General features: G+C 39.2%; 1 protein-coding gene across 4 annotated transcripts in view; it reads right to left on the minus strand.

The window, feature by feature from the left end:
* LOC102682295 (nectin-3-like protein) overlaps window positions 1–24799 on the minus strand; it is a 119807-nt gene that overhangs the window by 61334 nt on the left and 33674 nt on the right. For 3 of the 4 annotated variants that reach the window (XM_015341979.2, XM_015341978.2, XM_069190202.1), the window contains exon 2: window positions 2697–3044. In XM_015341979.2, the coding sequence (XP_015197465.2) occupies window positions 2697–3044 (348 nt within the window). Of the gene's footprint in view, window positions 1–2696; window positions 3045–8373; window positions 8420–24799 lie in introns of those variants that run through there. The other variant, XM_069190203.1, reaches the window with a different exon arrangement.

The raw sequence follows: 24799 nt of genomic DNA on the forward strand, positions 1-24799 counted from the left end.
TCCACAGACAGACATGGCTAATGGCACCTAAAATCCAACTTTTCTGCAGTCTGTACTATATAGCACCAAGGGTGGACAGTCCGCAATGTTTGTTAAATATAAGAAGTATTGTGTATTCCAGAAACGGACTATATACAAGATATCTCCAACCCTTTTTTCATCTCTTATTTGTAACAGTAATAATGTTATTATTAATCTAGCAAAAACACACATAATACTGCAATTGTGACATTCCCTCTAACTGCTTACTGCTGTAGAGGTTGTTCCACCAACAACCTAGAGGTCATGAATATTTATTGACCAATTTAGTGTCTTCTCATTGCAGCAGAACATAAGGATTCACAGGCTGAATACCTAATTTACCCTCTCTCCGCAGACAGTGGCTGAAGTGTAGGTGAAATAAAGAAACCTCTAAAAATCTGACTTGTTTTCCTCTCTTTCAATGTAGCACATTCAAGTAGTAAAGACTTTGCAAGCAATGACTTTTCCAACCGTCATTGCTTGCACAATCCACTGAATCAGTGGATTTAAAAACCTTAAATAAAGCATGCAATGAGAGATAGCTTCAATTGCTGTTGAAGAACTTGTACTCTGTAGCCTTTTACTATTAGAGAACACATTAAAGTGTGCTTAAATCATGATCCACTCATTTAGACATAATTTTCATTCGTCAGGGGCATGCAGGAACTGTTTCTTCCTGCAGTCCAACATACAGGCCATGGCCCCTAGCTCTAGTCTAAACTGCTTTAGTAGTTACTTATGGAGACACTAAAGCTTCATCTTGAAGGATATGGTGGCAATATCGATTCCTTGAAAGGATGAAGTAAACATATTGGGAATAATGAGAACTTCCAGACAATGAAAAGGAAATGGCTGATTATTAAATGAGTATTTCACTTAAGTGTTCACAAAGGAAGAAGTTGGCCACTTGGCTCAGGCTGTGGACAGGCAGTGATCTGTTTAATTGGCACAGAACAGGCACAAGTGTTATAGGTACTAGAAGCACTGAAGATAAACAGTACTATCAAATACTAGAGGAAATCTAGTTGTTTCAGTCTGCTGACTTCCAGCAGGACATGATCTAAAGCACAGCTACATTGGAGTGGCTTAAGAATAAGAAATTATCTTAAAAGTGCCCTGCTATGGACTGGCATTCCTTTCAGGGTATATCCTTCCTTGTGACCACTGCTTGCCAGGATGGGCTCTGGCTCCCCCATGACCTTGAATTAGACAAAGTGGTTAGCCCTTTAGTGCAGCAAATGCATCAAAGGACTTTTAAATTATGAACTCATTTTCATCTTCACAAAATAAACAGTACAACTTTTAATTCTGTTCTAGGAATGATCCTCAGGATGCATGCTTTGCCCACTTGTAGAAACAGCTAATATAGTGTTTCTTATAGTGTCACAACCACCCCAACCTTTAAAATCAGTTTGAGGTCCTACAGTAAGTGTTTTTTTTAGTTTCTCTGACTGTTCTCAATATTGTGTCACACTGGGGTTCCTAGATGACGTTCTTATAGAAATGAAGCCAGTAAAAGCCTGTTTCAACACCTTTAGTGTAGGTTTTCTTTTTCATTCAGCCATCTACACAATATAGATTGAAAATGCTGTTCATGCTTCCCCTTTTCTCTCTGTCCACCACACATCTGGAGTGGTCAGACTGCACTGTGCGTGAAATTTCACATGAATACAGATCAGTTATAGCAGGTTACAACTGTATTACACAGACACTTCCTTGCAAAAGTATTTTTCAATATTTGTATAGTGTCCTGTTTTTGGAAACTACAAAAACACATTTTGAATTTTCAAAACCTGCATACTGAAAGTGAAGCACAAACTCATTGTTTGTTTGAAACACCTCTGGGAGCAATCACAGCCACGAGTCTTTTTGCTTAACTCATTACTAACTTTGGACACTGGCTTGATATAATGGACAGGTATGCCCATTTTTCTTGGCAGATTTGCCTTAAGCTCTCTCAGGTTGTTTGGAGATCTGTTATGGACAGCAATTTTCAAATCTTTATACAGATTATCTGTAGGATTCAAGCCAGAACTTTGACTGGGTCATTTAAGAAGATCCATCCACCCAAATTCTAAACACAACTGGTATTTTAATATTTATCTTGCTGCTGTGACCTAAGCTATAAAAAAATGTTCTTTTTTGGACTTCTATGTTTCTGCAGAAAATAAAAGTCTGGGAAGGCTCTGATCAGCTAATCTGTTCACAACCTCTGGCTCACAGGGTGGACAGGGTCCTTTAACCTGGACATTACTGGCCTCAAACTGGACAAGGCCTTCTGTCCACTGTGGTTGGCACATTCTGAGAGATGGTATACAGATGGTCGGGCCAAAGTCAGGGAAACCTGGGTCTGACTTGGGGACTCCGCAAGGCTGAGTGAGGCACTATCAATGAGAGCTCTCCACCAATCCTACGGAGTTCTGTTGTTAATAAAAAAAACTGAGAAGAAGCAGACTGATTCACAAGTTTCAAAGGAGAAGCAGCTGTTGTCTTCAGATGTCACAAACAACTGTCTCTGTCCTGCGACTACTGTTGCTCAGTTAATGTTCAATATTACTTCAATGGGTACACAATTTACAAAGATCTTGATAACAGATTAGGATTAAGATAAAATAACTAATTAAGAGAAGCGGATTAGAAATGCATGAATTGTTATGAAGCTGTAACGTACATACCCATCACAGTGACCATGGTGGAGGCCTGCGTGTTGCCCAGAGGAAAGGTTGCCACCTTGCAGGTGTACACTCCAGTGTCAGCAAAGCCCACATCCTCCAACACAATGGTGGCATCTTCATTGGAGGGGTCCTTGAAGAACAGCCTCTTCTTGTAGTCTTCTGCAATCGAGATGCCGTAGATGGGATTGAAGACGGCTAGCGTGAGGGTGCTCCCGTTGTGCTTCCTCTCCCAGGAGGTCTGTGTCAAGCTCAGGTTCCGGCCCACCTCCACCGTGCACATCAGCGTGATGTTCTTCCCCAACACGGCTGTCACTCGGGGATCTACTATCACCTCATTAGAGCCGACACCTAGGAACACAGAAAGACACAGGGAAAAATTAAACACTAAAACAGATTTAGCTACAAGCCTGTGATCTTTCTTTGAACTGTTCATCCCGATAAACTCAATGTCAGCTTGCATTTGTGCAGCAGCATTAGGATGCCTGTGCCAGTACAAGTAGAACAGGGATAGCAAATGCTTCTGATGCACCCACTGTTATCTACTGTATGTTACACTGCAAACTCTACATCTCTGCAGGAAATGGAGCTGCAATCGCAGGACAGAAGGCCATGGCATTGCAGGGATTGTTGTGTAGCAAGCGGAGAACATGCTGGCAACCTCTCAGGCTTAATCCAACCCTGATGCTGCTTGGAAAATGTGCTCCATATGCATGGGGATTCCCAGTCACTCCGCTAACGACACGCAGGAGACTAGGCTTGAACTGGGGCAAGCTGCTCCAAATCAGTACCTTCACTGGCTGAGACGCACAGAACACCTGTACAGAGCACAGGGTACCTTAATTTTAGGATTAAAAATCTTTGAAATTAGTAAGGAATATTTCTAGGTTCTTTTCATCTCACATCCACATGCTCTTTAAGATGTTAGTGAAGAAAACATGAGATAGCTTTGCAAATGTTCTGATTTTTCCTACTACTACAAATTAAGGAATCAATACGAAGCTATACATTTCAACAAAAGTAATTAGTGGAAAAAGCACTTTTACAATACAGAAAAATATGAAATACAAAGATTAAATTCAAACCAAGTGGGTTAGTTTAGCACAAGTAACTCCTGCACATGGCCAAACTCTGCCCATTCCAGTATGAAGTCACACAGGAAAAAGCTGACTATTTTGGAAGCTACATGTACACAGTGTTATGTACTATTCAGGATGTGTGCAGCAGTCTTCATGACATTTTCTCATGTTATTTATACAGCATGAAATGAGGCAAAGATTTAAGATGAACATCTGTTATAAAAGAGAATGCTAATATAAACCAAAGGCAGGTTTACAGTATATTAGTTGGTGTCTTAGAAATTCTAGTTGGATTAGATAGGAATTCGTCTATTAATGAAGGCTACTTGTGGTTGAGATGAAAAATGTAGTTTACATACGCTATAATAAAAGTGTTCCTTAGTTCAAAGGACTTGTACACCGACAACAAAAATAAACTCTATTGCTAGTTTTACTTTAGATAATTTCAGCATTCTAATTACAGCTGAACTCCAAACTTTCAGCAGCATTAGGAACAACTAAAACTGTTAGGACATTAAGGCTTTTTTGTTCACATCACCCTTTCAAGATTCATGTTGCTGTAAATGACATAAGACAATAGCTAATGGACCATTCCGATTACTGTTGTTAAACACATTGTGCTTGACAAATTCTGCCCGTCAGTCACTCAGAACAAAAGATGGATTTTCCAATCCACTGTGGATTCAGGAGAGAGAGCTGCTGGTATGAGACTGCATATCAAAGACTCAAATGCTACCTGTTCTCAGTGCACCGAGATCTTTTGGTAGACGTCAAAGATGTTCCTTGTTAGTGGAACTGTCACGAGCATTTAAGAATAGAGGAAACTCAGCAGTTTTTGCTGAGAGCTGCAGGGCAAGCTCGCTTTAGTGTAGCACTTCATGCTGTGCAAGATTGTTTTATACTCAGCGAAGCAGGCCTTAATCCCAGACAATAATTAAGTGCAGCTCAGAAACATATTGAGTGCAAAAGGCAGCAAAAAGTCTTGTCTGGGCCACCCCTCTGTGTTTAGATTTTAATGAATAACTTTATAGTGCCCTGTCCCAGGGCGTTTTACACAAACACCTTGCCAACAATGAAAAATGAAACAAATTTCATTTCTGGAACGAGATAAAACAACAAATTATTTGACTTCCCCCCCCCCCCCTTCTACTGCTGCTTTAATCTCGGCTTTGCCCACATAACACATTTCAACATATTGTAGCTATTTTCAGCTTGCTCCAACGCATGCTTCTAATGTGTAAACATTATTTACATGGAGCCTGCTGTATTGCCACTAATTGGCTAAAGGTGTGCAATACAAAACAAGAGAAAAGAAATGCTTAGCTAGCATATCCTTGCCTTCGATACCCCACATGACCAATAGCCCAGGGTTATTATTGCAAGAGCCCAGGCTGCACGTCCCATTAGACAACTTGCAATACATGTAATTTAAATGTCACAAGACGTCAAGATGCTTAACAGATTTGATAACCAAAAAGGGGACCAAACAAAATTCAGACATCTTGTATCATATGCCTGCTATACAGTGTATTGATGTGCAGATGTTACACTGAATGCACTCTTAACAACTCTTCTAATAAGTCCAGCCTACGGGCTAAAAAAACAGAGCTTAAAGGGATAGGATTTATCTCCAAGCCTGTAAGTAAAGACAATGCACTGGCATTGTGATAAAGTGACACTAACTCAACAACATAAATGGTGTGACAGGAAGGCTATCATCCATCTGACAAACCAAATCTTAAGGACTGTGTTGAAGACCTCATCATTTACAGTATATAACAAAAGCAGTATGGCTTTTTTTTCTATGAATGAAATACTGTATTATAGTCCTCTGCCAACAGATCATAACATATTGAATAGGTACTGCTGAAATTACCAATAAGCAGAATACACATACTGTAGATCAAGGCACAAGGCAAAAGCCTTTATAAAATACTGGCAAATTATCCTTCATGGACAAAATGAATATACAGTACTATACATAAGCCTTCAGGGGAAAAAAGGTATAAGATTAAAAAGAAACTTTGATATGCACTATAAATCAATTTTTGATAACTGATGAAAATGAACCTGAAAGGAACAGAGAGGTTCTGTTCATCAAGCTGTTTGTCCTAAAGATTATGCCAGACAATAACAGAAAAGGTCTACCTCCTAATAAAGTAATCAAGTATTTCCTATTTTCTTTCCAAAATGTTTTAATACAGTAAAGGTATAGCATAATACTGACCACCCTGAATCCTGAGATTTAAGTTTATTAATCTATTAATTTGGAAATCTGCAGCTGTGAATCACCATTTGAACTTCTCACATGAATAGATTAGACATGCTGTGTGTGAATGTGACATTGTTCATAGCTTCATTTAACTGGGATCCATCCAGCTTCCCTGGTTACTGTGCTCTGATGGTTGAGGCAGGTGAATAATTACAAACCCCTGCTTTGCCCTTTTATCCACGAACTGAGCAGAGTCAGCAGACTCGCCCTACATGTCATAGTAACACACACCTTCCTGGACAGCTATTGGGAGGCATCTCTCTGCCGAATAAAATACAGGCAAGCTTTCCTGCCTCCGCATTCCACTGCAATTGCCAACAATTATACTGTATATGAAACAAAACCGGACACCCACCATGAAACGAGCCACAGAGTGGCCTAGCCATCTCAAAGTTTTTCATGAACAATGCAGTGTTCATCTTCATAGCGGCAGTTTGTTTTTTATATATGTGAAAGCCTAACAATGACAATGACCTCAAGAGTTTATTCAGAACTTTGCTGCACACCGTATAATGGATACACATCAGAATTCTTTAAACGGTTTCCAGCTCTGTGGTAATTGAGCAGTATTTGCAGGGCAGTGTGATCTTCAGAAAACCTGAAGAATTCAGAAGGAATGTTGCTTACATTCTGACCCAAGACTGTCCAGACACACAAAATAAAATGTTGAAAAAAAGATTACAAAGCTTCCCAGTTGTTAGAAGCTTACTGCGTTTTATCCAAGAAAATCATCAAGCTGATTCTTTTCTGTAGGATCCCGGTGAATTAAATTCTAAACATTTCTCTCAACATTCTCAGCTCTTTGAGGAACGAAAATGTCCAACTCTCTCACATCTTGTGTCCTAATGTCTACAGCACCTGCTTGCGACAGTTTTCCTGAGAGATACTGCCAATGCAGCTCTGTTTTGGAAAACTGTAACAGAACTGTGTCAAAGAGGAATAACTTTCCCATTGAAAGCTCTAATAGTTGGAAACTATTCATACCAAAAGACTTTTCTCAAGTGCACATTTTTCTCCTCATTACGTACAGCTCGGTGCTTTCTGAACAAAGTGTTGTAAACTAATGAATTCTTTCATTTGTCGAACAAAGCTGCATCCCGGTGTAGCTTAATGGCCCGGACAACTGTCCCATGCTAGACAGTGGTCCTGCTGAATACCGCCCTGCCCCCATCCCCACTGAGAACATTTATAACATGCCAACAAACAAACAAACTGCTCCATTTCAAGAAATGTTCCTGCTCATGGCTTGCAGACACACTCCAAACATTTTTTATACCTTGCTTCATTCCAAGAAAAGTGAAGGTTACATTTGCTCAATTCAGCTAAAGAGCTGTTAAAAATGATGTACTTTACAACAAAGAAATCAATACAAAAAGAACTGTAGGTACACAAAATTTGCCGTGCTGTTCTAAATAAACACCGCTAACCCCCTTTTTAATTCTGCATGTTCAAAGCACTCACAGTGTAATCATATGTCCTCATTTCACTATGAAAAACTAATGAAAATAGATTTTATACAAACACCATCTTTTATCAGAACTTCTATTTTGAAAACTGTATTTTAATTGACCATTACAAAAAATAAATCATGGAGTGTACATTAACTCATTTTTATTCTATTAACAATGTCTATTTAAAATGGCTAATTGTGATGTGGACTTTTTTTTTACAAATATCACCAAAGAAGCACAAGTCTTGCCTGCTCCTTTCCTTTCACAAGCACTGGCTCAGCCGACGTTAATATGTACACAAAGCTAAAAAGGATGTAGTACTACTACTACTACTACTACTGTAATAGAAGCAACGAGAAAATCTAGCCTTATAGTTGCCTACATTTGTCATTTTAGGTTAATTAGAATGAACAGCTATAAGTGGATATTTCAGAAGAGCAAGCCAGATGGTCACTGCATGGGCACATGTACCCTACCGAGAACAGAGCTTCGGTCCACAGCCAGCCCCCAGCTTGTGGAAGATGCCTTCAGCCGTAAACCATCCTAACCGTGCTTCTGATGCATTTAGAAGCTCTGAATATGTAGGACATAGGCGAAATGGACTGGCAAGGATATGAAGTGAGAAAAGGAAAAAAGAAAAAAGCCCCTGCGCAAAAAAAAAGTCCTGTGACATTGCATTTTTAATCAACCAGAAGTCATTTCAATAGAGACCTGTTTGACAAGGTTTGCAGATGGAGTAAAGAGATGTGTGTTCTTTATAAAGACATGCTGATTCTCTTCAAACTCTCAATTTATATTGACATTTAGGCAAGATTGCTCTTTGATGAACCTAGCGATACGAAAAAAATGAAACGTGGCACAAAGACGCAGTGGCTTACCCTTAGCGCGGCTGCCCTCAGTTCAAGTCCAGACCTACAGTATGGATATGCTATCCATATGGGGTTTGTATGTTCTAACTATGAAGGAAATTAGAAATTAGATACGATTAGAAACTGATGGATATTGTAAATGAAGCTTATGTGCCTTATCTGCATCAGGTTCAGGAGCAGGAAGCCAGATGCTGTTCTGCTTGTTGATGCTCCATTTTGTGCTGGACATTGTGCCAGACACATCGTATCTTTATTACGCCCATTTTAACATAGCAGGACTCTATAGTGCAAACATGCGTGACAACGCAAACCTAGATAAGCATTCTTTGATGTTCTTATTCAAGGCTGCCGTGTACTGTTGTATTCAGTAGAAGTAGTGCCAACTCTTCCTTTCTACCCCAGAAAAGAAAAACCCATACAGTAAGTCAAAGGATGGTAAAATCCTTTTTTGGTCCTTAAGTTAAATTTCTCTTACATTCCAGAAGCCAGTTAAAAAATTGGAAGACCCCCCCCTTCTTACAAAATACAATTACAAGCTGCTTATCAATTTAATGGTTATTAAACCACATTTCCAAGCAACTTCCTATAAGCATTCTCTCTGTTGCACTGAAATCTGACAGCATGCTTCCTGTGTGGCTCCTGTACTCGCTGGAGAGCCATACTGCAGGGCTACAGTATGAAGTCACTGGGAGTGCCGTTTGCTGGACCGGAGAGGAAAGCTTTAAACCACTCAGTCACACAGCCGTGCCAAACCAATGCAGAGTGAAAAAGAAGACTTGTGGGAAAAAAACTTAAAAGTACAAAAGCAGGGAAACCCTCGACTTGGCTGGAGGAGAGTCTGGAACCACAGAGCCTCTCTATGTGAAAATGTGTAGCCTTGACTTAACAGTCAGTACAAAAGTGATGCAGTGCCAAGCACAAAAAGCACAAACCAGTGACAGGGCCAGAAGGACAACGCCATGCAGAGAGCTCATGTATTTATCCCAGAGACAAAAATACCAAGAGGGACAACTGGGAAATGTACTGTGGCATGGCTGTGGATGTGAAAAATGACAGAACGTTAATGTAAACAGCAAAGGACAATCAAGTCTAGTCCTGATTAAATCAAGGTTTGGGAAAGGGTAATGAAAGCGTGCCCCGAGTCAGCAGGCCTCAGAGAGAGTGGAGCCCCAGTGGTTAAGCCCCACCAGACGCACACCAAGCCACACTCTTCCTAAGACAGCGATGTGAGTCTTGGAATCAGGACAGCAGAGAAAGGTGCAAACAGTAGAGTGTACAGTGCATTCTATAGCACCACAGCCCAGGGAAGCGGACAACATAATCCTGTTTTTTATACCTTCAAACAAAAATCCAATTGATTCCCTCTAGAAAAAACAAATTGGATTGGCAGCTCGAAACTTTCATAGTGGCTGGCACAAAATTAAAAGGACATTTTGCTCTGTAACAGAAAACCTGAAAAGTCTCAATGCAACACTTTGAATACACAAAACAAGAATGAATATTTTTAATTATGATCATTTAAACCTCACAAACTTAAAAGGAGTAATAAAAACCTTATGCTGTAAGTCAAACCCACACAATTACCCACACCAACATGAATAAAAATGGCATTATGATTCTCTTTAATACGATATTCAATATCCATTCCTTACTGCCTAGAAGCCCAAGAAAAGCTCGAGTTACAATTAAATAGGATCAGTGATGGTTAAACAAAGGACCCAATATTCAAACTGAACATCCTTTTCACTAAACCAATTGTAATAATCATCTTATGACTTATATAACAGATGTATCAGTTGCACAGAGACAAAATGCAAATTTTAAGAGTTAATTGCCTTTATACTGCAATCAGATTCATTGGAGAAAGCAATGATGCTTGAAATGGTCAGTGGAACAAGAAGAAGAGGCCGCCAAAGAACGCGGTGGCTCAACGCCATCAAAACAGACACTGGCTTAGGCATAGAACAGCTGAAAGAGAAATTCCAAGACCGGAAAGTGTGGCGAGAGATGGCCTATAGAATCGCTGAGAGTCAGATCCGACTGACCGGATAACATCATCATCATACTGATGATGCAAAGGTGATCAGCACTGGCACAAACCACTCTTCTTCAAATGTAAGAGCAAAAAGCCCAACTAATGCTTGCTGACATTATTGATTATATAGAGATTTTCAAATCCTGTGTGATAAAACGCAATTATTCGCAAATAGAGATCGTCAGGATGTTAAATGAGGCACATTTCGTAGCTGGATGTGATTTTTTTGGGATTAGTACACAGGACATAGACGGGTTACAAGCAAGTGAAGGCTACCCGGACGATCTTTGATTGGTTTATATTCCAGAAACATAGTAAGTAATTTCCTCAAAGAATACCACAGTATTACCTTCAACAATGTGGATTCAAATCCTTAAAATCCTCTGTTTAAAGACTTCTCTTGCATTTCGTCTAATATGTTCCTACAATAAGCTGCTACTTGTGTCCCCGGGTCTTGGTATTGCTGTTGAACTACTGTAAGTTCTGTGATTTGACCTGCTAAATATATCTAAAGATTCTGAATCAAGATCTCATTCTTATCAAAAACAGCTACAAAGCCATACCAGGAATTTGAATGTGTTTATGAGAAGCACCAAAAACAGATTCTTCTGTATGTTCCTTTTTTTTGAAGAGGATTTTTTTTTAAACTTCATATCCAGAGTGAATGAAAAATATTCTTCTCAATTAATAAATAATAGAAGTCTGAAGCAGGCATATGGCAAGATATTAATCAAAGACAGTCTGTCAGAAAGACATTACCCTTTGCTTCCCCTGAAGCTTGGCAAAGCAACACACAATGCCAACTTTTTAAAATAAAGAATTATCAGACCAATGCACATGCAGTAACGTTCTGTTCATAAGGTGGGATAATATGAGAAATTGGATTTCTCTGTTCACATTTTAGTTAACACTAGTAGTGTAGTTGTATGGAGAATTTAAAGGATGTCATGTTAAATTGCACTAAGACTGCTTAAATTGCACTAGTAAAGATATCGGAGTACAATTCAAAACTACAAAAATAAAAGCCACCACTGCTCTGGAAGTAGTCCGTAGAAGCAACTTCTGGGATCAACAGGATATCCTTCAGGCTAAAGAAACTGGATCTTTTTATTCTTGAACAAAGATTACAAAAGAAGCCAAAATATTCAGAATTCTCACAAGCAGTGATAAATTCCTAATCATATAAGTAGAAAGTAGAGGACCCAAATGGAAATGGGCAAGGGAGGATTAGATGTACAAAGGGTGGTGGAAGTATGGAACAAGCAATACCAAAAAATTCTTCCCCCCAAAAATATTTTTTTATATTGAAATTTTGGGGTTTACCAATAAATTATTAGAATTTTCTTGAAGGTTTTCTAAGTTACATAAGTCATGTACGAACTTTCTTAAAAGGCCTTAAAACAGGTAATAGCCAGAACCCAACTTACGAGGACATGTGAGCAGGGAAAGGGAAAAATTGAAGGAAGATCCCAGGCTCTTCTGGAAGATTGATCCTAGCATATACAGTAAATGGCTGACGAGCAGTGTAATGAGTTAACGCAAATTGCAATACTGAAAGAATCTGCGTTTGCTGTAGCTCTTGCATCATTAACATTACATGAGGGAAGTCAAGGCCAGACTTCAATGCACCCCAGTGGCAAAATGCAGAACTGCACAGGGCTGTATGTAGATTATATATTTAAAGTTTTAGACATTATTTGCTGGCTACAATGCCAGTTTTTACCAATTTGTTTTCAAATTTAATGTGTTTCCTTTTATTCAGGCTAAGCCTTAAGGTCAATCTTCAAGACCTCCAAAGTGGTGGGGGACCAGTAGGTGGTGGTCTTCCCTCTGGGCTAGAAGTTCCACAATTGGAACTGAAAGGGGAAAGAGTGCTATAGCACCTCATTCAGATAAATTCATCTCTCATGACATTAGACAACACCACCCTACCGGAGGTGAGAACTGCGATGTCACCCTGCTATTCCACTTTGGTCTCAGAAAACTGCCTTCCCCAGAGATTCCAATGTACTGAATTAAAAATTTAAGCAATAAAAACGTATCTGCTCTGCTGGTGCATAATGGATGCAGTGCATTACCTAGGTAGGGCTGCACTTCAGTAGTGGATCAAGCGAGTTCCTCCTTCTATGTAAATTGCCTTAGGATCCTTTAAAATGAAGTACTGTATCACTACATTCAAATGTAACCCCATCTCTCAGGTCCTCACCGCTATTCTGATCAAATCCAAAAACAGCCAAATAACATTTTCTTCTCGTGTTAAACAAAGTACATTTAACTATATTAAATCAACATGCAATAAAAACATTTTCAAATTAAAAAAAATTCGTATAGAGACCAAAAGCCTGCATTTCAGGTTTACTACTTACTGTTGCTGGCGGGTCAGCATTGGCCATTTGCTTTTGGGGGAATGTTACTTGGCAATACAAGTAAATCTTTTACAGCCTTCATCCTAAGACATGGATGTCCAAAACTCATTGTACCCTGTATCTGAATGAAGCAAGTTGAAACAAGAGGAGCCAGTCCAAATCCTGACACATGGACCACGGACATAGTGTACAACAGTTTTAACAGATGACATTAACTCTTTGATAGCGTTGGCTAGTAGACACTTTATTCAATCAACGTTTACTAGCTGCGTTTCTGTTTGCTGGTAAATCTGAGGACAGTGAGCATTGGTATTGAGAAAAATAATAATGAACAGAGCCGTTAACAGTTTAATATGATTATGAATATTTTATTTACTTGTCAGGACTAGAAGAGTGCCAAACAGGAATTATTTGATGCAAACAGGTATTGTATATTAACTCTTGTCTGTTTCATACTGTATTCTATAAAACTATAACATTGAAAACAAAAATAAGTAAACTCATCCTTTACCACGACTCTAAATTGTACAAAGCAGTTAGAGCATGGGTGGTCTATTCGTTAATCTGCCGACATTCAAAGTTCATAGCACATGAAAAAGTAGTAAATCTTTTTAATGGCTTTTTAAATACCACTACCTAACTAAACATAAATACCGTTATCTCTTTCAATGCCACACCTCTTTCAATTAAAAGGCTGCAGTGTAGAAATCCGTGTCAAATGTGTAACACCGATTTCACAGTGTGATAACCGCAATGCCTGCCGACGTCTAAGAAATGTACCTGTTAGACTGAAGAAAAAGAGAATAGTTCATCCTCAAACTTTTTAAGCAAATTTTATTTCAGTTTTAATTCAGAGACCACACCGAAAAAAAGTATACTGGACACTCATAACTATTTCTCTATTCTGAAAATAATGAATTGGAAGTGTTTTTTTTCCTTTTAGTCTGGCGTTTCTTTTTTGAGAACCATGAACAAACAGCTTATATAACCTCCCTATATACCAAGAAACACCAAAACAACACTCACTTAACAACTAAAGTTATTTAACTTGTATATATGATGCTATTCTTTTAGTTGCTTTGTGATATATACTTGCAGCTATAAAGTAATGTCACAAAGTTTAGTTTGTACATACTGTACTGTAGTAGTACTCCATATAACTTAAGAATTTGTTTTGTCCATGGGTCGCAATATATGTTCAAGTAACATCTTACCTGGTACGAAGAGCACAATCAAAATACATTAAGTACAGTAAGACATATAGAGTCTCCTGTCATCATTTCGCCTACAAGTTACACTATCTAGAAGCTCACAACAGCTCAGTCCATCGCATGTGAGCATTATTTACATTTTGATCCTGAAGTTATTTTGCTGAACCTGCTATTCATTTTTTGAAAGAATACTATGCATGACCATGGCCTGTAAGAGCTACTTAAATTCTACATAGTTTTGGTACCTCTATAATCACCACATAAAATGAGATTTTAAATGTTTGATGCCATTCAAAATAAATGAGATGCAGATACACACAACACGGATGAAGTGTCCAAGTTACACGTTATGCACTTAACCTGTGATTTACACTTCAAGAGACAAGCCATACTCAAAAGTTCTAGGTAGGAAACCCTGTCCGAGTTTAAATTAAATGACCCACAAGGAATTGATTATTCCTGACTTCTACCTACCTGAACACCCCCCCTTCTTAAGTAAACAGATTAATATATATTTTAAATCAGTAAATTTTCTGAATGAGCAATCCAAACTGCAGGCATGTGTGCAAAGAAATGTCCTCTAACTTCTCAAAGATTTGTCTTGCAGCCAGTATATATGTCAAGAACCCCTGTTACCTAGCCTCAAGGACTGCACCTAATACAGTATGTAACAACTGTGTACTTTTAAGTGTAACTCTGCAATCTTGAAAGCCTGTTATGATCATGTTTGTGCTCAGAGAACAGAACACAGCACTTTAAGTTTTAGAGGTTGATATTAAATTATTAATAGCCTTGCCACAGCACTGGGAACATAGAGGGAGGGTTGAACAATAAATCATTATTTACTGTACAAGCCCTGTTGCTTGTACAACCTTGAGCAAGTGTGGACTTTAATGTGGCACACAGCTGTTCACAGGGGTTAGCACTGGAATGCACTTATGACTGAAAATAATTTTGAAGAGGAAAATGACCGCGACAAATGTCCAGGAACAGCCTAAGAGCCTCTGGTGAACTGCAGGGCTATGCCTGGATTTACAGTATTTCTGTCTGGAAAATCCTTCAATAAGAATGAAAACCTATTCACTAACAGCATGGCAAAAACATAAGGAGCAATTGAGATATTCCAAACCAAGGAGCCTCTTGCTTGGAGAAAATTAAACTAGAATCCTTTTTGAAGAGATGTACTACAAGATGTGAAATTATTCCAAGCACAATAGTTGTAGAATATATAAAAGCAAGCATAAGCACAGGAGAATTCTAGTGCTTTCTTCTATTAGAATTCTAATACGGACTTTCTTGTCTTTTTCTTGCACCCTGTTACTGTAAATGTTGCTTTCCAAAACTGCTCTTAACGTCTGCATACTAATGCTCTGATACAGTTCTTCCTTTTTGAGATTTTTATATTTGACTTAGGACAACTAGAAATAATGCTTTTGCATTATCAGCAATGGTGTCAGGCACCTCAACTACAAGGACTAAAGGCAAAAAGACAGCAAAGAAGCCACAGACACCATGCCGTCCTGCATCGATACCCCCAGGGGGCACTGCCTTGACTGTACAGCTCTGATCAGCAAGGGACTTCAGTGTAGGTCAGTGCAGTTAGCGATTCCTTAATAACCGACCATAACAGTTTAAAAACTGGTCTGTCCTTCTCTGGGACATTTCCAGTCTTACTTTCAGATGGAGGAGAGGATTACAGCTTCCATCTTCTCCATGGACAAGGAATGTGAAAGAGGCCATTCAGAGACAGAACCAAAGGGCACATACAGTATGTGTGCGGAGAAGAAGATACGCTGATTTACTTTCTATCAGAATTGGAGGACAGAGGCCAGTGTTCTAATCTGTGAAATACTGTATTAGATTTGGATAGCCTGAAGGGAAAATGATTAACTTTGTACAGAACGTTCTATGAAAATGCCTACTATTGTTGGCTACCACTAGGCCTACTGAAATCATGTAAGCTCACGGAATCTATATCCTCAGTATTCATAAGGACAGACCTCATGCCTTATATTTTCAAACTGTTTTGCCTCCTTCTCATTTCTGAGATATTACTGTTGCTTCACTAAGTACTAATCTTTTTAAAAAGGAAGATGCTCTCTCAGAAGAACCTAATCTGAAATGCTATTATTGTGATTTAGCTCTGTCGAAGTCTCCTTGGGCAGCACGGTGGCATAGTGATTCGCACTGCTACCTCTCAGCGCTGGGTAGGTTTGTACACCTACTTTCCCTGCATGGGTTTCCTCTGGATGCTCTGGTTTCTTCCCCCAGGCCAAAGACATACTGGCATGTTCACTGAATTACAGAAAAACAGCTCTGCTGTGCGTCTGTCTGTCATCCCTGCAATGGACTGGCACCCCACCCAGGTTGTACTCTCCCTTGCGCATATTTCGAATCCCAGTACTGTATAAAGCAGTTAGAAAATGAATCCTAGTAGTCTCCTGGTGTTTGGATGGGATAGTTGTGTGCTGAATGTGGAAATGTACAGTATGTTTCTGTAGTGTTTTTGGAACACCACTGCTCTAGGGTTGCTGTGCTCCATGCTGCGTTTTGGGCTTGGAAGCATCTTTTTTTATTTAGCAATGAGTCTAGAAATGGCGGACACAGTGGAGCAGTGCACTACTGCTGCATCATTCAGCTAGTCAGTATTGTAAGTACTTCGTTTCTGTTTCTTAGACTGAATACTGAATTTACATTTAGTTTTAGAAAACTTAAGGGCCATACTGCTGTGGGGCAAGTGAGTTTTTTTCCCCCTACAATCTTAATGTGCTGCTGAGCACTGGGTATATTCTACTCTTTCTCTTTCCTACTTTTGCTCTGTTTTATGCAGATCTTTCCATTACAGCTATGGTGGTAAATATTTTATGGTTTAAAATGTTTTATCTCGGAAAGTGCAAACTGGAGCTTGAATTCCCCCATCAAATGAGCCAACGTTATGCTTGTGATCTGTTTATGCGCTCAAAGCTTCTGAACTAGTTTTTCAATCGTGTGAAACGTAAATGTGGGCAGATTCAATCTGCACAGGAATCCAGTGTAAGACCCTTGTTCCAGTTCATCACAGCCCCTGACCTCAAGAGACTTTCAGACCTTTGCACAGGATTGAAATGCGTGTGATGCTTGGCTTCAGAAAAATAGTGCTGAAGATCTGACATTTTGTTCATGCAAGCATACAACACATTTTTGCAATGATCATTTCCCAGTAAACTGCAGCCTATTTCCACAGACACTGTCCCCTTAAAAAGTATTGAAACAGCAATGTTATTTAAAGTTATTTCTGCTTTACAGCTAAGCCATTTGTAAACAATATGAATGATGTGAATATAACTTTATATTTGGGTAATTCTATAAACACATTAGATCACATTCAAACTTTATGCTCAATCATGTGATTTCAAGTAACCTAAAGTATTTGTGAACATTCACTTTAGGGGTGTAAAACTCAGTATTTGGTTGCACATCCCTTTGAGACAATAAACCGCAAAAGGTCATCACATGCAAAGAACCCACTGAGCTTGCCAAACTGTGCAATCATTTAAGATGCTTTACTGCAGCCACTTAGAGGTCATGTTCAGTTTCTTAAACATGCAAAGCAGCAAGCAAGGTCAATCTTCATATCTTTAAACACAGGAATTCAATCTACTGCTCAACAGCTTCTGGTAATCCATCAATAAAGATGAGTGGGACAGGGTGACCAGGCTGTGACATTTCATCCACCATGCTGTAGAATGGGCTCTCGGACACTCTCAAGGTCAACTAGGTGTCTTTTGGAACAGTTTCATGGACAACTTTTACCAAAGAAAAGAACTGCAGATGCTTAAAAGTTCCACAACCACCTCATGTGAGACCTGCAAACCAGGGCCTAGGGTGTTTAATTTTCAATTAAATATATCTATTATAACTGACTGCCTGCAAGCATTATGCCAATTTAGCCTTACTACAATGGACTATTATAATGTTGATTAGGCACTCAAAGAATATTGAGATTTTCGGGGATTTTGCAAAACTAAACTGGCTTTTCTCTAAGGATCACTGGTACACAATACAACAAAAGCATAGATTACAGTTGCTTTTATGCTTGTCTCCAAGAGCAGTAAATAAGCTATCTACGATGTCCTAACAAGGTGCCTCTTGCGATGTGAAAGATGCTACATCATGAAGCTGGGGGAATAGGACTGCAAAAGAAAGCTGACTTTCACTTTTACAAAAACAATAAAAGCTGTTTTTGCTTAAATCTAAACCTCAGCGGTGTACTCCTACTGTCTTGGAACATACGTAATATCAATGACATTTGCTTATCTTCACTCACCTCGGTTTCTAGAAAGAGTAACATAACCATCACGAAAAGGGTAATTCCTGAATTAATTACCCATTCTCACAGGCTGTACAAGAGCACTCTCTGCAGGGACCAAGCCCCACCTGCGCACTGAAACATGTCACTTTCATGCCAAGACATTGTAAAGGACATGGTGACCTAGCAGACTGATGGATACACCACATTGCTGCTTCAGGGAGGAAAAGCTGTGCTGTCAGTGTTTCCCAGGTATGCAACATAACCACTGCTTTATGGGTAAGTAGACCTCATCAGTCACAAGGACAGACCCTTAAAAAAAACAGGAAAAGCACATTTAAAAAAATACCAAATAAAGAGGTCTTTAAAGGTCAGAAATGTGAACTCTGCTTAGTAAAACGGTTCCAATTGAGCCTGTGTCAGCACTTTCAGTACATCATTTTAGCACCAGCAGGAAACAGTTTTCAGCCAAGGGTCAGAGTTTTCTGGCTCCCCTTAAAACGTGCGGCAAGATTGTGAACGCCTAGAGGCATGCCATCAAACCTCCAAAGCAGAAATAGCTGTCAACTAACAATTAATGAAGGCAATTTGCCTTCAAGCCATCTTGCTGGTACTGTACTGCATATTCTATGTTTAGATTTTAACTCATAACTTTCCCTGAAACCTACTATTTCTAAGTCTCAATCTACTAATTAAAAAAAAAACATTTAACATCTCAGTCTCATCAGTCCCTCAGGCACAGTTTACTGCTGCAGATCACTAATCTCAGAGTCCATTTAACTCTTATTTCAGCCCTCTAGTTTCTCAACTATAGCTGGGACACATTTTTAAGATGATTAGCAAAACTGTCCTACACCCAGAGCATAATAAACAGGTATTGATAAGCTGGCATGCAGTGAAGATGCAGTTGTGGCTAATTATCTTTTAAAGGGAAAGATTCTGCTATAGAATAAACACAGACAAAGCAGAACACTATGTGCTGTGGATTAAGCAGCCCCTCGGTAGTTACCACAGCTATTGTTCATAAGGACCATCATCACAACCCCGCTGTTGAGCAAATCTTCTGGCGTGATATCAGAGAAGAGGTGTTCTGACTGTCTCAACCACTTCCACGCCTGACAGGAGGGTTACCTGTATTAATTTTCTGAACAGTGGCAATTCAAAACCTAGGAATAACAGCTGGCCTTCAGCAATCTAGAAGGCAGGGAGACTGCAGCACACTATTATTACACACACAGCAAATCAGAAGAATAATCACAATGAAAAGGCGTGACACGCTAATGTGCATCCACATGCAGAGGACTGCTGATTGAGCCCTTCAGGTTAAGGCAGCTCATCAGAGAACTACCCATGAGGTGATGGTTATTTACCCTGAAGACGCGGATGTGAACAGGCCAGCTGTTCCATCAGTGCTGCATTTGTGAGACAGATGTGGCATTTATTAATGATAACTAGAGAGACATGGGAAACATGCTTGCTTTTCTACTAGAGCACCTTATAGTTTGAGGAAAGTGCAGAACAAAAGAGAGGCACTACAGTACCTAAATGTTTTTAAAAATACTAAGACGTGTGTTCACAAGATAGCATGCTCACACTAGAGTACAGGAATTTTTCAGATGCCCATGATTAGCTTATTTTCTCACTAGCAGTTCTAATTCCAAGCCTTTTTCTCTTGATGTCTGGATTCAAATGCAGCTCAGGGATTTTAAGCTCATTAAACTCAATTACTAGCTCCACTTTGGACTAGTCCACTTGCCAACAAAGACGTATGGTTACATCTCAAGAGAGTCTGAGACACTTGAAGTTCAGGGTAAGCATAATTTCATTGACATGCAGTCATTAGCTGCTGTTAATATAAATATTGGCAAGTTAAAAGTAACTGGGTTTAGTCTAATAAGTTATGTTAATGTTATTGCCAATAAAAATAAAGCTGAAGAATAATAACTGCTAATATTATGGGAGTTTAGTATCTCTGCAGACAAACACCTGCACAAATTCTGTACTGGATTTGAGAGATTCTGCACATTTGTGGTATACAGGGGACTCCAGTGTGTCATGAAAAGTTTCTCGACAAAGTACTCAAGACCCCTGCACAGCTAGACAATAGCTGCAGGTTATAGTTGAGCTGGCAGTCCCAATACGAAAGGCTCCTCTGAAATCACCTGAAAGAAATTAGACCATGGAGCACATGGGCACACACCCTATATTTTGCTTCGCTGTCTGAACAGGTTTCAGAGCATCTAGATCTCGGAGCTCGCAGAGGCACAGCCAGCCTTTGAAACCTAGCAGGGTCCATGTGAGAACTTAATGAGAATAACTTACTAATCAAAAGAACAGCACAATCTCTATACAGCGCACACAGTAGCAGATTACACTGATGATGCCTCTTAAGCAAACTTTCAATAACGGCTATCAACCAGTCATTTGTGTCATAATAAAACTTCAGTATACATCAGTGCTAACCTAGGAGATAATCTATATGGAATAATGGAAAGAAAAGTTAAGGGAATAGTCAGAAAGGTTTTAAGAAAAAGTAGGCCTTAACTTTTTTCAAGTAACAGTGGTAATGGACACACTGAGAATACAATATGGTATCTAGTATTTAGATTTTAAGAAAGACCACTGATCTAATTGATATCAATGATCTAGAGTCTTGCACTGTTAGTAAACTAGTCATGTTTTCAGATAAACTCAAAATATGTGGATAGGATGTGAAAAGTGAATCTCAAAAAGACAATTCATGGCTGGGCAAACACCTGACAGATAGCATTTCGTGTTGACAGGTGCAGAGCATTTCATGTAATGAGCAAAAACTACAGACAAAGTGGGAAACCTTAGTCCTAAGAAGCTAATTAGCTCATTATGTTGTCACATGCTTTATACCTTCTAGACAATATGGGGTGACAACAAAAAGGGAAACAAGTATTATGGCCATAAGTCTAGACATCAAGGGTCATTATGTTAAAATTGTGCACATTAATATAAATTAGGTCTTACTTGTGCATTGTACAATTTTGATCTTGGCATTACAAAACATATACTGCTACTCTGGAATTAGTCCCAAGAACAGCAATCAAATAAATTCCCAGGCTCTAAGGAATGTCCTATACTGACAGACTGGGAATAACAAACTGAGAATATAACAAATTCAATTCAAGTATTTTAAATCCTCAAAGGCAGTGACAAAGTTACCCTAATGGACTTCAAAATCAACAATCAAATCATCTTCAATTGAACCAGAGAACAAAAAGTAGCCATTACATGAAAGTGCATTTAAAAATAAATTGTGCATTTTTAACTCAAAATATGGGAGTGTGGAACAAGCTACCCAATAGAGACAATACCTTGGCTCAAGATACAGCTGGATGACATCCTTGGATCAAAAGATACTAGTAACTAGCTGGAAGGGCTTCCTTTTATTTGCAACCATTCGTACTGTATGTTCTTAATCCATCCTGCTTTAATGTGCCTGTTAATTTAAAAAGTACCGTCTCTCCAAACGGAGAAATCTGTAATTTTTTGTAAGTTGAGAAAAGGCAGAGTAAGAATGTAATGTTGATTCAAAGCTGAGCGAAATGATCTACATTATAGAGTTGAACACTGTTAAGGGCTTCATCATTTTTAACTAAAGACTAAGTGGTAATATAGTTGTCATGATTTATGTTGTCATGATCTCAAAGAAACAGCTGCTTTACATTTCTTCTATAAAATTACTGCAACGCTTGTTTTTTTGTGGATCTGTTTTCGGCCATATTCTTGGTAACAAAAGCAAACAAAGATGATCTGCACACAAGAGAATGTCCAAGACCACCAGTGTTTGGGAGCTATTGTCCAATGCCTTTTATGTTAATTGAAAACGCATCAAGAAGTAAAAATGTACAGATTTAAAAATCTCTCTAATACTGCTGAAATGGTAAAAGCATGTGTAGTAAGTCCAACCAGGTACAGTCAAACTCTCATCACTGAACCACTCGCTGCCCTTTAACTGCTAGCACATATGCCTCTGGCAACAGCAGACCCTAGCCAGTATGTCAATTCAAACAGTCGAAAGGTTAAAAAAACAGTATGTGTAGTTCAGGCGACCAAAAGATACTGAACTGTCTCATCATGCCGTGGCCCTAGTTTCCACCAGAGATCAACTCAACTGCTACCCGGGCGTGTTCACTAATGTTTTTTGGGGGTAGTACATGCATGCCCAAAGACATTTTAAGAAGAAAAGCACAGGTTCATTTGATGTATTTTTATTCATCTGCTTTTTTTATTATCGTCTCACTTCTATCAGAATGTGGTTAATATTTTCCCCAGGTTATGATTTCTGAAAGCAGGCAGCTTTACACATTATAGTACAAATTTATCGGGATTTGTGTTTTTTACAGCAGGATGTTCTGAAATCCCCACCTAACAAAGCACCCCAACTTCAAGGGCCCCAGAGGCTCATATTTTTTAAATTTTTGTAATACTTTCCCTCAGGGCGAATAAGATAATCAGATATTTTGCCACACATACACAAGCCTATTATATACACGTGTACCATACACGAATAGAAAGGGTGGTGGGAGTCAACACCTAGGCTTCTTCAAGAAAAGGCTGGAACAGATCCTTGGATCTATTGACCTACTAGCAACCACACAGGTTAGATGAGCTGAAAGACCTCTTATCTGTAACATCTCATAGACCTTACTGCATACCGTAAAAAAATCCTTGTTTCAACCAGAGCAACCATTTTCACACCACATTCGCCAGCACTAAGGACCACATAATTGTTGCTTTCTCCTACAGCCCATTCAAACCTTCCACAGAAACGTAGTACACTACCAGAAGCTGCCTAACTCAGCTGTCTACAAGCCACTACTGCTTCTAAATGGGCTGTTTTTCTTTTTTTTTTTTGTCTGGCAATTTCTTTGAGTCTGTACACTAATTACTGTCTGACTAGATTAAGGTGAAATTGCTCCAATTTATGCTATGTCTGAAGCTGCACTGTAATGTTCCAAATGCAGGAGGAATCAGCCTCCTTCTCTCTGAAGGCGCCTGACCCTGCCAACAGGTACAAGGTATTTAAGGTGCTGTTCTGCTTCAATCAGCACTTGTGAGTGCTAAAACAGATCTGGAGAAAAAGAGAGTGCTTCAATGCACTAAGTACAGTTTGTAACTATGATTATGGCTAGATAATCCAATTCATATCACCACAAATGGCATTCTTAATGGTCCTCCCAGCCATCCAGCTGACAGAACTGGCAAAACTTTAACTATAATCTAATTCAACCAAAGCACCACAGAACAGGATATCTGCCACCAAATGAAGAATGAACAAAATAGAACAACTCAGTGCAGTCTGGACATCATTTAACTTTTTAGAGTTGTCAAGGTAACCCAGACACACATTTAAGGGCTAGTTCTTTAACACCAGCCTAAATGCTCCATAATCTAGACTAAGACGTAGCCTTGACCGGGCTAAACAAGCCAATCGAACAGGCCACTGTCTTCTTGATTTTTGTAGATATGCAGTTTTGTCCCAGTACAACAGGGCAGACGGGGAGGGGTGGAAGTTTCTTTACTTATTTCCTGTAGCTTTTTTTTTGTACAGCTTTACAACTTTTATAAAACCACACCCGTTGCTGTTAATGAACTTCAACATTGTCCGAGAAAAAATATTTCAGAAAATGGCAACAAAAATCAAAATATTGTATTTCTGATATACCACAGCTCCCAGACAACAGATAAAATTTCTCCACAGAAACAGTGTCAAAGAAGTCTAAATCAGAAGACCGATCGATCCCATTCTCTGTGGAAAACTAGCTTCATGTTTTATCGTGTATTATCACTGCATCCTTTTCTTTAGGACTTCTAGTAAATGTTTTTAAATATAAAGATTCTAAAAGTACGCATCAATCATTAATAAAATGCAATTCGCAAAAAATGCTAACTTACACCGAAGCAGAGGTCTCCAACCCTTTTCCTGGTTATATAGATCACCATTAAATCAATTTCTAAAGACATGGAATAATGTCACTGGGATCAATCAAACAGCTCATTTGTTGAAACATGAGATCAAAAGGGTGACAGTCGCAGTGTTTAGTATTTCAGCCTTGGAGTGCTGGGGCCCTGGGTTCAGTCCCAGGACTGCAATCTGCATGGCATTTGTACAGTATGTTTTCTCTACGTTTGTGTGGGTTTCCTCCCAAAATCCAAAGATACACTAGAAGGTTAACTGGCTTCATGGAAATAGGCCATGGTATGAGTGGCACCTGTGGGCCCTAGCCACCCCTTGTTAATTTGGTGCGATACAGAACATGTTCAACTAGAGCAGCATATAAATCACCTGAAAGTCAGAGAAAGATTGCCAACATCACTTGACGACCTCATCAGGAGCACAAGCTACAGTCTTTTTGGTCTTCTGCTCGGCAGCTCATAGAGCAGGTCAAAGAATCTCTATTAGTACAATGCAGCCCCTCCAACGGGCCACCTCCACAGAGTGCTGATGCCCATAGACCCTGTCTGCCCCTGCTGGACTGCCAGGTGAGGCTGATATCTCAAT

This window comes from Lepisosteus oculatus, chromosome 5 (assembly GCF_040954835.1).
Source record: "Lepisosteus oculatus isolate fLepOcu1 chromosome 5, fLepOcu1.hap2, whole genome shotgun sequence".
Classification (NCBI taxonomy): Eukaryota; Metazoa; Chordata; class Actinopteri; order Semionotiformes; family Lepisosteidae; genus Lepisosteus; species Lepisosteus oculatus.